At 39.7% G+C, this 12954-nt stretch overlaps 1 protein-coding gene across 1 annotated transcript in view; it reads right to left on the bottom strand.

Moving 5' to 3' along the window:
* LOC140268234 (disks large-associated protein 1-like) overlaps positions 1 to 12954 on the bottom strand; it is a 120795-nt gene that overhangs the window by 31882 nt on the left and 75959 nt on the right. Inside the window, exon 3 of the mRNA XM_072363000.1 lies at positions 3314 to 3528. Coding sequence (XP_072219101.1) covers positions 3314 to 3528 — 215 coding nt within the window. The remainder of the gene's footprint in view (positions 1 to 3313; positions 3529 to 12954) is intronic.

The following is a 12954-nucleotide window of genomic DNA, read 5'->3' as shown; positions in this document are numbered from 1 at the left end:
CACAGGGGGAACAGTATCTGATGGTTGTTATTTAGCCATCCATCCATCCATCCATCCATCTATCTATCTATCGTATATACACACATATGAAGGCTGTATATAAAAATAACCTATATGAATATCTATGTATGTGTTTGAATGTTTTGGATGACAGCGCAAGTGCAAAAAAGTACGACAACTACACTGAAAGACGTTGTTTTAGCTTTCACGGTGTCTGTAGTTGTCTAGCGCGCAAGCACGTCTCGCTGGTTACGAGCGCTGAACAGGCACGCGCGCTATTTGCCGCGTGTGCAGCGCGGAGCGGCGAAGAGATGCAAGGGAAACCGTATCTGACGGGGAAACGCGGCTTGACGGAACACCGGCGTTGGAGCGCAACACAGCGAGGAGCCATGCGCTGCTTGTGTCACAGGTGACGTGCACACTGGGGTTTAAGCAACCGGCGCATTCCAGAGGGAGCTGGCCAACCGATTGGGACTGTGCCAGTCGACCCTGAGCCGAGCCATGCCAGCGGAGTGGGATGGGATTATCTGCATCTCAGCAGGTATATCAAATTCCCACAATGCAGTTGAACAGGCCAACATTGAAGCGCAATTTGAAGCGAGAGCCGGTTTTCCTAATGTAATCGGAGCAATCGACTGCACACACAGTGCTATAAAAGCGCCATCACATGATGAATTTGTATATCAACAGGAAACATTTTCATTCCATCAATGTGCAGATCGTATGTGATGCGCAAATGCTTTGTGGGGGTGGCCTGGTTCAACGCACGATTCATACATTCAGTAACAGAATTGTTGGGAACAGACTACAAGCTGGCACAGTGCGCGATGGGTGGCTTCTTGGTGAGTAACTTTATTCGTGTAATTGTCCTAATATTATTCCCCGTGACGTGCATTGAGCATGTGCGCCCCCAATTTCTATCCCGTCTTCACAGCATCATAGTTGGTGGTTAAAGTTAGTAACTTGTTGTTTTTTGCTGGTTAAACAACATCTTAAGATCTTTCTAACAAGCCCCTGATCGTCTCTGTGTGCAAATGTTAATAACCTCGTACGTAAAGTGTGAAGTGTCATAATTAGCTTCACCTTTTCCCCTGCCCACTTCTGCTCTGGTTACTGATGAAGATGGACCACTAAATCGAAAGTGTTGTTGGCCTCAAATTTGAAAGAGCTGACTCTCATCCCAACTGCTTCACGCTGAGCTGCAAAATGCTACAATTGACTTCTTCAAGCCATGACCTTCAGTGCGTAGGTCATGGCTTGAAGAAGTCAATAGAACCCACTCATCTGTGAAAAGCACAGCTGCAACCCTAAGGTTCCCAAACCAGACACCCTCCTTTTTCAAAACTATACCTTAAATTCTGTCCATGAAAATCACAAAAAAGGTTTAGTGACAAGGGGCAGCCTTGGCGTAGTCCAACATACACCATAAACAAGCTAGACTTTGTGCCAAGACTATGAAAAGTTCTTGCTTTGGTTACACAGGGACCGAATAGCCTGCATAAGCAACTGTGACCCCGTACGCCCATAGAATCCCCCACAGAATCCTTTGGGCGAAATGGTCATAAGTCCACAAAACATATGTAGACTGGATTGTCAAGCTCCCATGACCCACGTTCATGCTTGACTGTGGGGACGGTATTCTTCGCGTCATAAGCCTAGCATTTCCCACGCCAGACATACTGCTGATCCATATGTCCAAACAGTTCTAGTTTGGTTTTATCAGTTCATAAAACTGTCATCCAAAACTCCTCCTGGCATATTCTAGTTGACTTTTATTGTTCCTTTTGGTCAAGAGTGGAGTGTATGTTGAAGTCCTTCTGTATTCAGTGCATGTCTTACAGTTGTCACTGAAGCACTTGTACCAGCCTCCGTCAGGTCATCCTGTAGGTGTCTTGCAGTAACAAGGGTTTCTTTCAGTTGTCCTAACTAAGTTGCCAAGGGCCCTTGATGATATTTTGAGCATTCTGCCACAGTCAGGAAAGTTTGCAGCTGTTCCATAGGTTTTAAACCTCCTAATAATGCTCCCAATGGTGTCTCCTGGAGTGTTCATTTTTTTGGAAATCTTCTCATACCCAAAGCCTTTCAGGTGTGATGAAATAATCTCCTCTCTCAGCTTTTGTGGAAGCTCCTTCGTCTTTCCTATGATTGCAACTCACCTTGAATACCTTCATGGGTGGGGTTTTATTATGCATCACAGCTAAAGCAAATAAAGGATCATTATAGAGTTTCCAAAGGCCTAATTATGTTTAAACTTCACTTTAGACGATAAAAACTGTCAGAAAGCTTTCTAAACAACAATATTATGACTGTGAACATGGCTATGTTAACAAAATATACTGTTACACAAAAATACAACGTCATACCTTTTCTGTGTTAATTTCATTTATCACTCAGCTCATAAAGAAGCAATCCAAAGCAGAATCATGCTCTTTGAAAAAACTTAAACCTATGGGGAGTTGAATGTTTCTGATTACAAATGTATGTATACATATATGTGTTGATGTGTGTGTGTGTGTGCGTGTGTGTGTGAAATAAAAATCAAAATCTCACCGAGGGAAATACATTATACTTATATATACATACATATATAAAATTATTTCTATTTTATCAGAAAATATAATGAAACCTAGTTGGTCTACATCAATAATTTAAGTTATAACATGCAAACAAGGAGTTTTCTAAGAAAATAACTGACTTGCAAAATGATAAATTCTAGTGATATAAACATATGCATTTCAAATGTCTGCAACAAGATGGGTTACGTGAGCAAAAAAAACTCATAATCTCAAAATTTGCCATGCATAAAAAGTCCTCTATTGTTGACTCATTGCAAGTGGTTTAACAATGTTTGAGGAAGGAGAACTGCAGCCCAGCAGCAGATCCAAGAGGGCCACAGACTCATTTGAGTATTCATACATCTGTGCATACCAAATAAGGTAAAGGTATACATTTGCATTTAAAAGCATAAATACGAAAACAGGAACTTCTGCTCTCTAGATATAATACAAAATCGGGATTATAACGTGATCGATGCAAAGCCTTGTAAACTCCCAGAACTCCACTTTGAACTTCAACATTGGCTCTTTTTTTATTTATTATTAAGTTTTATTATTCAGTGCTAATTGCTGAGTTCACAGCTGAATCTGAGTGTTTAATGTAAAGCTGCTCTTACTATACAAGAATCAAATTGGTTGGAGTTGGCTATAAAATCATATAGAAACACTTGAAGAAAAAAATAATACATCTCAATCTTAATAATAGCTGAAGATTGAAGTTCATTGATGATGAACATCAGGATAGAATCAAATCTTACTGTAAAGTGGTCATCTCAGTCAGTGACGGCTGCGTGGCTTTCAGGTAGCTGGCCCGGCGTGCCTGGATCTTTGGCGAGGGCTTGGGACTCCCATCAGAGTCTCCGCTGTCATCTTCAGCCATGGCCTTGACATAGCTGCCACTCCTCATCCTCCGACAGGGAATATCATCCTCCTTCCCCAGAGGAGAGAAACCGCTCCACTCATCTTGAGGTACCTGATGACCAGGTGGAGAGGAAAGAGAAACACTGTCAGGTTGATCCACTTCAGTGCTCTCTGAGTCCCTGTCACCAAACTGACAAACCAAACTTCCCTCGTGATTCAAGGAACCCATGAAAAATAGAGCTGACATGCAGTACAACAATAAACACAACACAGAATAAGGTATGCTATCTGAAACACAGACCCAACTCAACCAAGATATGGCAGGCATATCTCTCACACACATGTCCATGCACAGCTGCCACACTGCAGTCAGACTGCTGGCTAATTAGCGTGGAACAGTATGTATAGGGGCCACTTGGAAATTTCTCTCTGGCTAGTTCAAGCATCTGCTTTGCAGGAGTAACTTCAGTTCACAGAAACAGAGATAAGTCCACAACAGAGAACTGCAGCATGTGTAGAAACAAACCAAATAATAAAAATAAGTTTCTGTATTTCTGCTTCATATTGCTTGTCACATGCATTTAAATTAACCTGTTAATAACAACAAAGAATAAAAGAGACAAACAGCATGAGAAATGCACCACTACCCTAATTCTTTAAGAATCAGTGAGAGAACTGATCAGCTGCGCTAAATGTCTCTCTCCTTTCCTCTGCATATGTGTGATGTCAAAGAGACACAAATGAGCAGTTTGTCTATAAAAAGAGAATGCGGGGAAAGGACCAGCTGCAGTATCATCAGCAGCGCCTCTCACCCACGCACTGGCTTCACATCCGCAGCAGCTCCTGAAAAACGGAGCACAGCTACTGTCTGCAGATATCAGGGTCATTATTTCAGATTCTTTTTGTTGGTGATTTGATGCATTTCCATCCATGTTTGAGGAGAATATGACAGTGTACGCGTCACATACACAGAAACTTTGTGTCTATCATATGTCACAAGCATCTACTGTGGATTTTACACTACAGAATGTAGACTGTTTCCTTGGCAACACTGTTTTGATGGCTTAAGGGAGCAGCATTAGAAATAACAGGTAACGTTGCAGTGAGAAGCCATGCAGCTGAGATGCTGAAGATAATCATTTTCAGACTGAGAATTTAAAGCACAGGGGAAAGAGTATAGCTGTATGTGCTGCTCACAGCTGATAGCTGTCACAATCAAAGATGCTGTGACTCCATTACTTTCCATCAAGTATCCTATTTAGCCTTCTAATTTTGTATTAATGTTCAGCTTATTATAATAATGATAATAACAATATAATAATGATTAGCCCCGATCTATCCAGGTTGTACCCTGCCTCTCAGCTGATGGTACAGGGTGTAGCCAGCCGGGATACACTCCAGTCCCACCACCCTGAACAGGATTAAGCCAGTACGGAAAACGAATGGATGGCTAAATAGACAGTGAGACCTGTCTATCGTGCTATTTTAACATTAATCAGAAAAATCACCTGTGATGTCACTCATTCAAGTACAACAGAAAATTCAGTTCAGTGCCACATCAAAAGTCATCTCAGGGCACTTCAAAGACTATTCCTTTTTTGCTGGCTTATATAAGTGAAACTCCTTTAAGATTGTTCAATAGATCTTTGTCAAGGCAACAAATATAAATAATGGCACAAAAACTATAATGTAGCAGGACAGTGGAACAAATGGAAAATGAGCCTTTAAGTCAGCTATGTGACTCAGTAATGTGAGTCAGGAGCTATATTTATCTTAAGTTTAACATGAGCCACTGTATTGGTCATATCAGACCAAGCAGTACTGAAGCAACAAAACCTTGGTGTGTGACAAAGAAGAAAAATATACCATGCTTTGCTGGACCAGTAAGGAAAAAGGCTATACCACGTGTGAAATGTTGGTGACTACATGACACATTCAGTCATTCAAATGAGGAATTTCCCGATTGGCTGCAACCTCGCTCACAACTTACAAACTCAATGAGAGGTAGAGCTCTCTTACCACATAGACCTGACTCATGATAATTATATAGGGACCTAAATTTTCAAAACTTAGGTTCTACCACACAACAGCTGAGACTGACATTGTTGTTGCCCATATTTGCTGTAATGCTGGTAAGACAATAAACAGTTCCAATCTGTGGATAACTCGAGAAAGCGCACCTCATAGAGGCTAAACTTCCGTCAAGGAGTTGCAGTGTTGAAATCTCCTCTGCTGTCACTATGGATGGATCCAACATGATTTGCACCATTACTGCCACGGAAATGGACCAGTAGTTGCCTTAATGTGACTAAGGCCTTTCCTTGATCATAATTCATCAGTGCTGTACAGCAGGTACGAAAAGTTTCCCAACTTTGTTTTTGGTATTATGCATATTCACTTCTACATCTCCTCTGATGCACTTAACTGAGTGAAGGCTGTAGGCAACTGTCAGGGAATCTCTAGCAGAAGACACGTTAAAGAGAAGGGAGAAAGATTTCGTCATATTCAAAGATTTTCTCATGTGATTTTATCTACTAAAAGTGAAACAAAACCACACGTTTAAACAGTGCACAAAATGACAGACTTCATGGCCGCAACTCAACAGGCTGACTCAACAACTTTTTAGTGTTTACGAAACCGTACTTCTACAGCTGGGATAGGCTTCAGCCTCTCCGCAACTCTAAATTGGATTAAGCGGTTACAGAAAATGGATGGATGGATGGATGGAAAACCATTGTTCTGTTGCTGAGTAAGAATTATATCAGATCAATGCATTCACAGTTGGTATGAGGTGTTTGTGCTGATATGCTGTGTTTGGTTTCCTCCAAACGTGCTGCTGTGCATTATGACCAAACATCTCCACTTTGGTCTGGTCTGTCCAAAGGACATTGTTCCAGAAGTCTTGTGCTTTGTTCAGATGCAGCTTTGCAAACCTAAGCTGTGCTGCCATGTTCTTTTTAGAGAGAAGAGGCTTTATCCTGCAGCCCTTCCAAACAAGCCATCCTTTTTCAGTCTTTTTCTAACTGTGCTGTCATGAACTTTAACCTTTAACATGCTAACTGAGGCCTGTAGAGTCTGAGATGTAGCTCTTGGCTTTTTCACCTTGGGTGAACTTGCTGGGACGTCCACTCCTGGGAAGATTGACAGCTGTCCTGAATGTTTTCCACTTGTGAATAATCTTTCTCTCTGTAGAACGATGGACTCCAGATAGTTTGGAAATGGCCTTATAACCCTTCCCAGATTAATGGGCAGCAACAGTTGCTTCTCTAAGATCATTGCTGATCTCTTTCCTCCTTGGCATCGTGTTAACACACACCTGAATGCTGCAGAGCAGCAAACTGACAGAACTTCTGCTTTTATAAAGCTGCTCACACTGACTGATGATCAGTTAATCAGAGCATTGATCAGCTGCTCCTGGCTGCTACTTACCCTCTTAGTTCCTGTGGAAGCAGGAAGGGTTCACTTAGTTTTTCACTCACTGCTTCTGTGTTTTGTCTCAGTTTCTGTTCAGTAAATGATGACACAGTGTAATATGTCATATGTTGTTGTTAATCTGAGGTGGTACTTATTAAAATGACCACAAATCCTGTAGGAGTGGGGTAAAGAAAACAGTCCGGCACAGGACTGAGGATACTAATCTGTATCCATCGATACCGAGCTGAGACAAACAAACAAAAAGACACAGCCACATGGAAAGTAATACAGAAGTGTCTGTTTCCATACCACCAAACCTGAGAGCATTTTCTTTTTTCAGAATGGAAGACAAATTGACTATATAAATGACTGTTTTGTGAACTCCAAAGGGTCTACAAAATGTCAGTGGGAAGTTTTGTCGGTAAACGTTTGTCACCCTTGACTTTTAGGTGTGTTCTGCATCTTCTTGACTGTTGGACTCCGTCTGTGTTGGCTCTGTCAGTGAAAAAGATCACTCTGATTGGGTGTTTAGCATGTTTATGTTTATGTATTTAGCAGACGCTTTTATCCAAAGCGACTTACAACTTACAAGCTAACAATAAACTACATAGAAGGAACTGGTCTCCCAGCCTGTACTATGAAACCTCTGCAGATGGTCCAGAACGCGGTGGCGCGTCTGGTCTTCGGTCAGCCTAAAAGAACACGTCACCCCTCTGTTCATTGAGCTCCACTGGCTGCCCTTAGCCGCCCGCATCAAATTCAAGTCACTAATGTTAGCTACAAAGTGCTTAATGGAACGGCTCCCATCTACTTGAATGCTCTCGCAAAGGCTTATGTCACAACTTGGTCCCTCCGTTCGTCCCAGGATTGTCGTCTAGCAGCTCCTACACCACGCCTAAGACAATCCAAACTCTTTTCATGTGTCGTCCCACGATGGTGGAATGACCTACCGAGTGCTACCAGAACAGGGGCGTCCCTGTCTGTCTTCAAGAAACTCTTGAAAACCCAGCTCTTTGCACTTTATCTTTCTGCACTTCCTTCTATGCCTGCACCCTATCTCTACTCTGTCACCTCTGACAGAGTCGGACTCGTGGGTTCCTTCTATGTAGTTTATTGTTAGCTTTTTGTATAGCTGTTATATCTTCATTTGTAAGACGCTTTGGATAAAAGCGTCTGCTAAATGCATAAACAGAAACATAAAATCACACTGCTCCACTACAGTTACAGATTCTAAAAGTGGGGTCTACCACCCCAGTCAGCTACTCCAAGGACATTATTCTACATTGACATTGAAGAGACATGCCAGCCAAGATAGACCCACAATGTAAAGAGCCTTCAGCATTCTTGAGCCAAATCTCATAAATCCCTGTCGCCCTAATGCCAAGAAACTTTTGTAAGCTTTAGAAGTTAACTGTTATTTTCTGATGCATAGAACTTAATTACCAGTCCATATGTGTTAGTTAAACTGAAACGCAGGTTTTTCTGTAGTTCTTACACATGAAACACAACTAAAACCACCAATAAGCCAATTATGCCAGTATCAGAAGAGTAATGTTGAATATTTGGCTGTTGTACATTGTGTGCTCAGCATAACTCTGCAGGACCACATGCTATTGTAGGTTAGCAACTGCTTTCAGCTTGCACCATGAAATACTAAACTAACACGCACACTCAAACTTTAATCCCACGGTACAAACTACACTCTGTTGTCTAGTATTGCAAAAAGCACGGTTTTGTGCTGACTGTGAAGGTATGACAGTGTGGTGTTTTTCCTCAAACACATGGCCCATATGAAGAAGTTAAGGTTTATTTTGCCCGCAATTTTAATGTAAAATGTCTACTAATAACATAATTTTGTGGATACGGTCATATCATTTGAAACTGCAAGAACTTTTTAAAATGTCACATAGTTGCAAGCAAATAGTAAAAACTGAGCTGACAACTGCCGAGTTTCATGCATTTTTTCCCTTATGAAGCACTAAAGTACTCCTTAATACTAAAAGCCAGAAACTTGGTTCCACTTATAAAATATGAAGCATGACAATGGGCTCTATTTAAAGAGTAAACAGTTTGGCCAAGTTCAAGTTATTGGATTTTAACAAAAATTCAGCTCAACATAGCACTTTACAACACAGCACAGCACAGCACAACAACAAACCATCAAGACAAAACAGTGAGAAAGACGATGTAACTGGAAGAGAGACAGGACGGGGGACTACTAAACCAAAAATGAGGTCTGTAAATAGGAAAGGATGTTATTCTACATGAGTTTATGTGATTACCTAGCATTTAGAGAGTAAGGCTGCTACTGACTGCACTTACTTCTCTCTTCAACTGAAAAGGAGGAAAGAGGAGGAAAAAGGGAAAGAAGAGGGAGGCTGTCCAAACTAAGGAAGTAAAGGAGGTGGGTCGGTGGGTGGCAGGATGCTGGGTGGATAAGAAGCCTGGAGGTGAAGTGGGTGACTGGAGGAAAAGCAGGGGGTCAGAGTAATAATAGATTGGTGCTGGGGAGGAATGTACCAATGTACCCTCCAGATCTGTGGACAAACTACAACATTACCTGACAGAGGACATATAGCAGTTCAAAGTGTGACCAGAATGCTTGCTTGGTGCCGTGATACACTGTTTATCAGCAGTACGGATGATTCTCAGTCCTTTTATTATCTGGAAAACATCCAAAACCGGTCTGCTCAAAATCAAGACTCTTGGTGAAGTACTTGTATAATTACCTACCCTTATCTGGTTCATGGTCTCTGGTCGGGGTGGCCATTTTGTCTTTGTTTCGAGCAAGATGGACTTTAGTCACAAAATAAATGACACTTTGATAGCGCCTTTTTAACCTTCTCAAGGTTCTAAAAGCTACTTTACATATGTTTCTCCTTCATCCATTCACACAGACCCTCACAGTTTCCTTAGCTATGTATGAATGTATGTATGAATTGGACTCATTTTGAATTTAATTAATTGGATTATGATTTCAATGAATTGGCTCCAACTCTAATTAGCTTGAATTGGACTGTATTATTTAAGTGCCTTGAGATGACATTTGTTGTGATTTGGTGCTATAGAAATAAAACTGAATTGAAGTGAATGTGATGCTTGTCACATATAGTGTTTTTTTTTCTCTACATTCACACACCAATTAATATATCTGGGGAAATGTAGTGTTCAGTGTCTTACCCAAGGACACTTCAACATGTGGACGAATCAATCGCTGACCAGCTGACCCATGGATGCCCCATGAAGATGTTTTTTTGCAATGGTGTGTACTCTTCACGGTCCATACAGAAAAGTTTCAAAACCCTAAAGTTTTCCACATTTTTTGTTTCAGACTGATCTTAAACAAGGTTCAGTATATCTATTATTATTTTAAAATCAGTCTACACACAATACTCTACATAACCCCTAGTTATGATATTCCCTACTGAGCTCTGGTGCATCCTGCTCCCATCAGATGTTTCTACATCTTGGCTGGAGCTTTCCTGCACCTTAAATTCATTAGCCATAGTCAACAGCACACACTTGTCTATAAAAAGTCTCACAACTGATTAAGTATGTCCGAGTGAATACAAGTCATGATTTCTAAAGAACTGTCTGTAGACCCACAGGAGAGGAAAATGTCAGGGCACAGATCTGGGAATGTATCCAGAAATGTTCTGCTAAGTTCAATGTGCCCAAGAGCATGATAGTCTCCATCATTTGTATTTAGTATTAAATGCTTTGCTCATAGAATCCAATTGTCATGATGAAGGAGATCCAGAGTACATTTGCAGTACCAATCCAGCCTTCATGGTAGAATGACGAGAAAGAAGCTATTTGTCACTAAATTGAAATTGATTGCTGGACAGTTGAAAGTTTAGCAAAGGGAATTATACAATAATTCACAGGATGACTAACTGTTGTTGCTGTCAAATTTGCTTTAGCCATGTACTATCAGAAAATCCAGTTTTATAAACTAATGCAAACAAAAGTCAAACAACTTGTTTTTGCCATGTCATTGTGGAGTAGTCTATTCTAATGATAAGGAAATACTCTGAATCCAGTTCAAGATGAGTCTAAAATTCCAAAAAATACCTGGTCCTATCCTGGTCTTTTTAAAAGTTAAAAAACAAAAATAAAATTACTCAAAAGTTCTGCTGATTTTCTTCTAACATATCAGTTTGACACAGGTTGCTACAGTAAATGCATTACTTACTTCTCTCCATCAAATGGTTGGTTAGCAAAATGAATTAAAATATTTATCCATTTTAACTGATTTTTTCCAAAGGCCTTGTTCGTGTTAAAGGAATTAGTTAATACATTGATTACACAGTGAATGTAAAAGATGATCAACTATTATGAGACTTGATATAAAGTTGGCTCCTTTCTTCTCTTCAACATCCAAGGGTACACTAGGTTCTATGATCCAACTTAATGTCCAGAATATGTTCATCTGGACAAAGTTAACATGTTATTGTATTTTTTAAACATTCTAAGAATGACTCAAAGTTGTATATAAATTGAGTAAATCATGGCAAAAGCCCTCATATCATAAGCTGCAGAGTGGCCCAGCCTTAGCAGGTGATATGAAAGAAGATTAATAGCAAAATGTCCCGTGAATGTCCAAATGTCTAATTTCAAAGAAGGATTTTCTGACATACAGACATCCAAAACACACTGCAGAAGCTCGCTGTAACTTGTTGCCAATTTAGAAAACCCACAGCTCATATTTGTCCTCTTACTTTATTACACCACTGTCTGTGACTATAAGAAAAGAAAACCCAATAACTTTTCATAAAGAACGAAATCTGATGTACACATAATGGAAAAATAGAAATAAGAATAAAAAATTATAGTTGCCATGAAAAAAAAATAGGGGCAATACAGGTGAATTCTTACCTGAAAGACACGATGATAAAACTTCCCTCACTGATCGGTTACATTCAAACATTTATTTGAAGTGCAAATCTTCTGAAATTCTATATTCAAATGGTGCATATTTTTAGTGTCTGACAGAAATATTGTTGAGATGTATAAAACCTTTCTAAATCTTAAAGGCCAAGCACCAATCTGTTTCTAGAAGTAAGATAATAGCCATACAATATTTCTAATGGACATTTTCTCACTTGTAAACTTGATCAGTTATTTCAATTCAAAACTCCTAAATCTGACATACATTCTACTTACTTAATCAGCTATTTTTCCTTTGCTCTTATATTTTCTATTTCATCATTCACCTTTCAAAAGAAAAAATAGAACACAATTGAAGTGTTAAACATAGACTTGACACAGCATAGCCATCATGTAAAAATATGAAATAAGCCTCTGTAGTAAGTCCAAAATTTTGTAAAGATTACTTTTTGTGAAAGTGGAAGCATAAAGAATCCAAACTGGCAACTTACTTCTTCCACAGGAACTTAAGTTACCAACCATATCTGGACATTCATTTTGTAGAAATAGAAGATCCACTGCAAAATACTTTTAACAAATTACTTCTTGAGCTCACTATCTGGTAATTATAGTAGATCATATTTGGCTGTTGTACATTGTCTGCTCAGAATCACTCTAAAGGACCAAATGGTACTATAGGTTAGTAATATCTGCCTTTAGCTTGCATCATAATCCAATGGGAGCTATCTCTATCACTGAGATCTGGGCGTTTGACAGCAGGAGGCATTTTATATAGGTTAATCTCAAATTCTATATAACGTTAAATTATGAATGACAGCTGTGGTAGTTTTTCAATTCAGGCATTTATGTCTATTCTGTGAGTGCAGCATCCTTCAATTCCTAAAGACATCTGTAATTAAATCTGGACTGGCAGAGATTTTTTTCCTACCTGACTCTAGTTCATAATTTCAATAATTCTATATTGGAAGCCTGATCAGTCTTCGATCAAGCTCTTGGTCACCTGCCTTTGATTAGGAACGATCAGTCATAAAGTGCCTGACTAACCAAGCCCATTTATCATTAATTTCATAAGAGCAATAATGCAAATTGAATTACAGCTCGTGCGAAACCATTCATAAAGAGTTTACTTACGGTGCTCAGAAATTATTTAGGTATTGGGATAAACATAAACCTTTAAATCTTGCCACACTAACACCTAATTTAGTAACTTTATACACAAACTATGCATGTCATA

Source organism: Leuresthes tenuis, unplaced genomic scaffold (genome assembly GCF_036924035.1).
Source record: "Leuresthes tenuis unplaced genomic scaffold, fLeuTen1.0.hap1 SCAF_14, whole genome shotgun sequence".
Classification (NCBI taxonomy): domain Eukaryota; kingdom Metazoa; phylum Chordata; class Actinopteri; order Atheriniformes; family Atherinopsidae; genus Leuresthes; species Leuresthes tenuis.
This window is presented reverse-complemented; position numbering and strand designations above follow the sequence as displayed.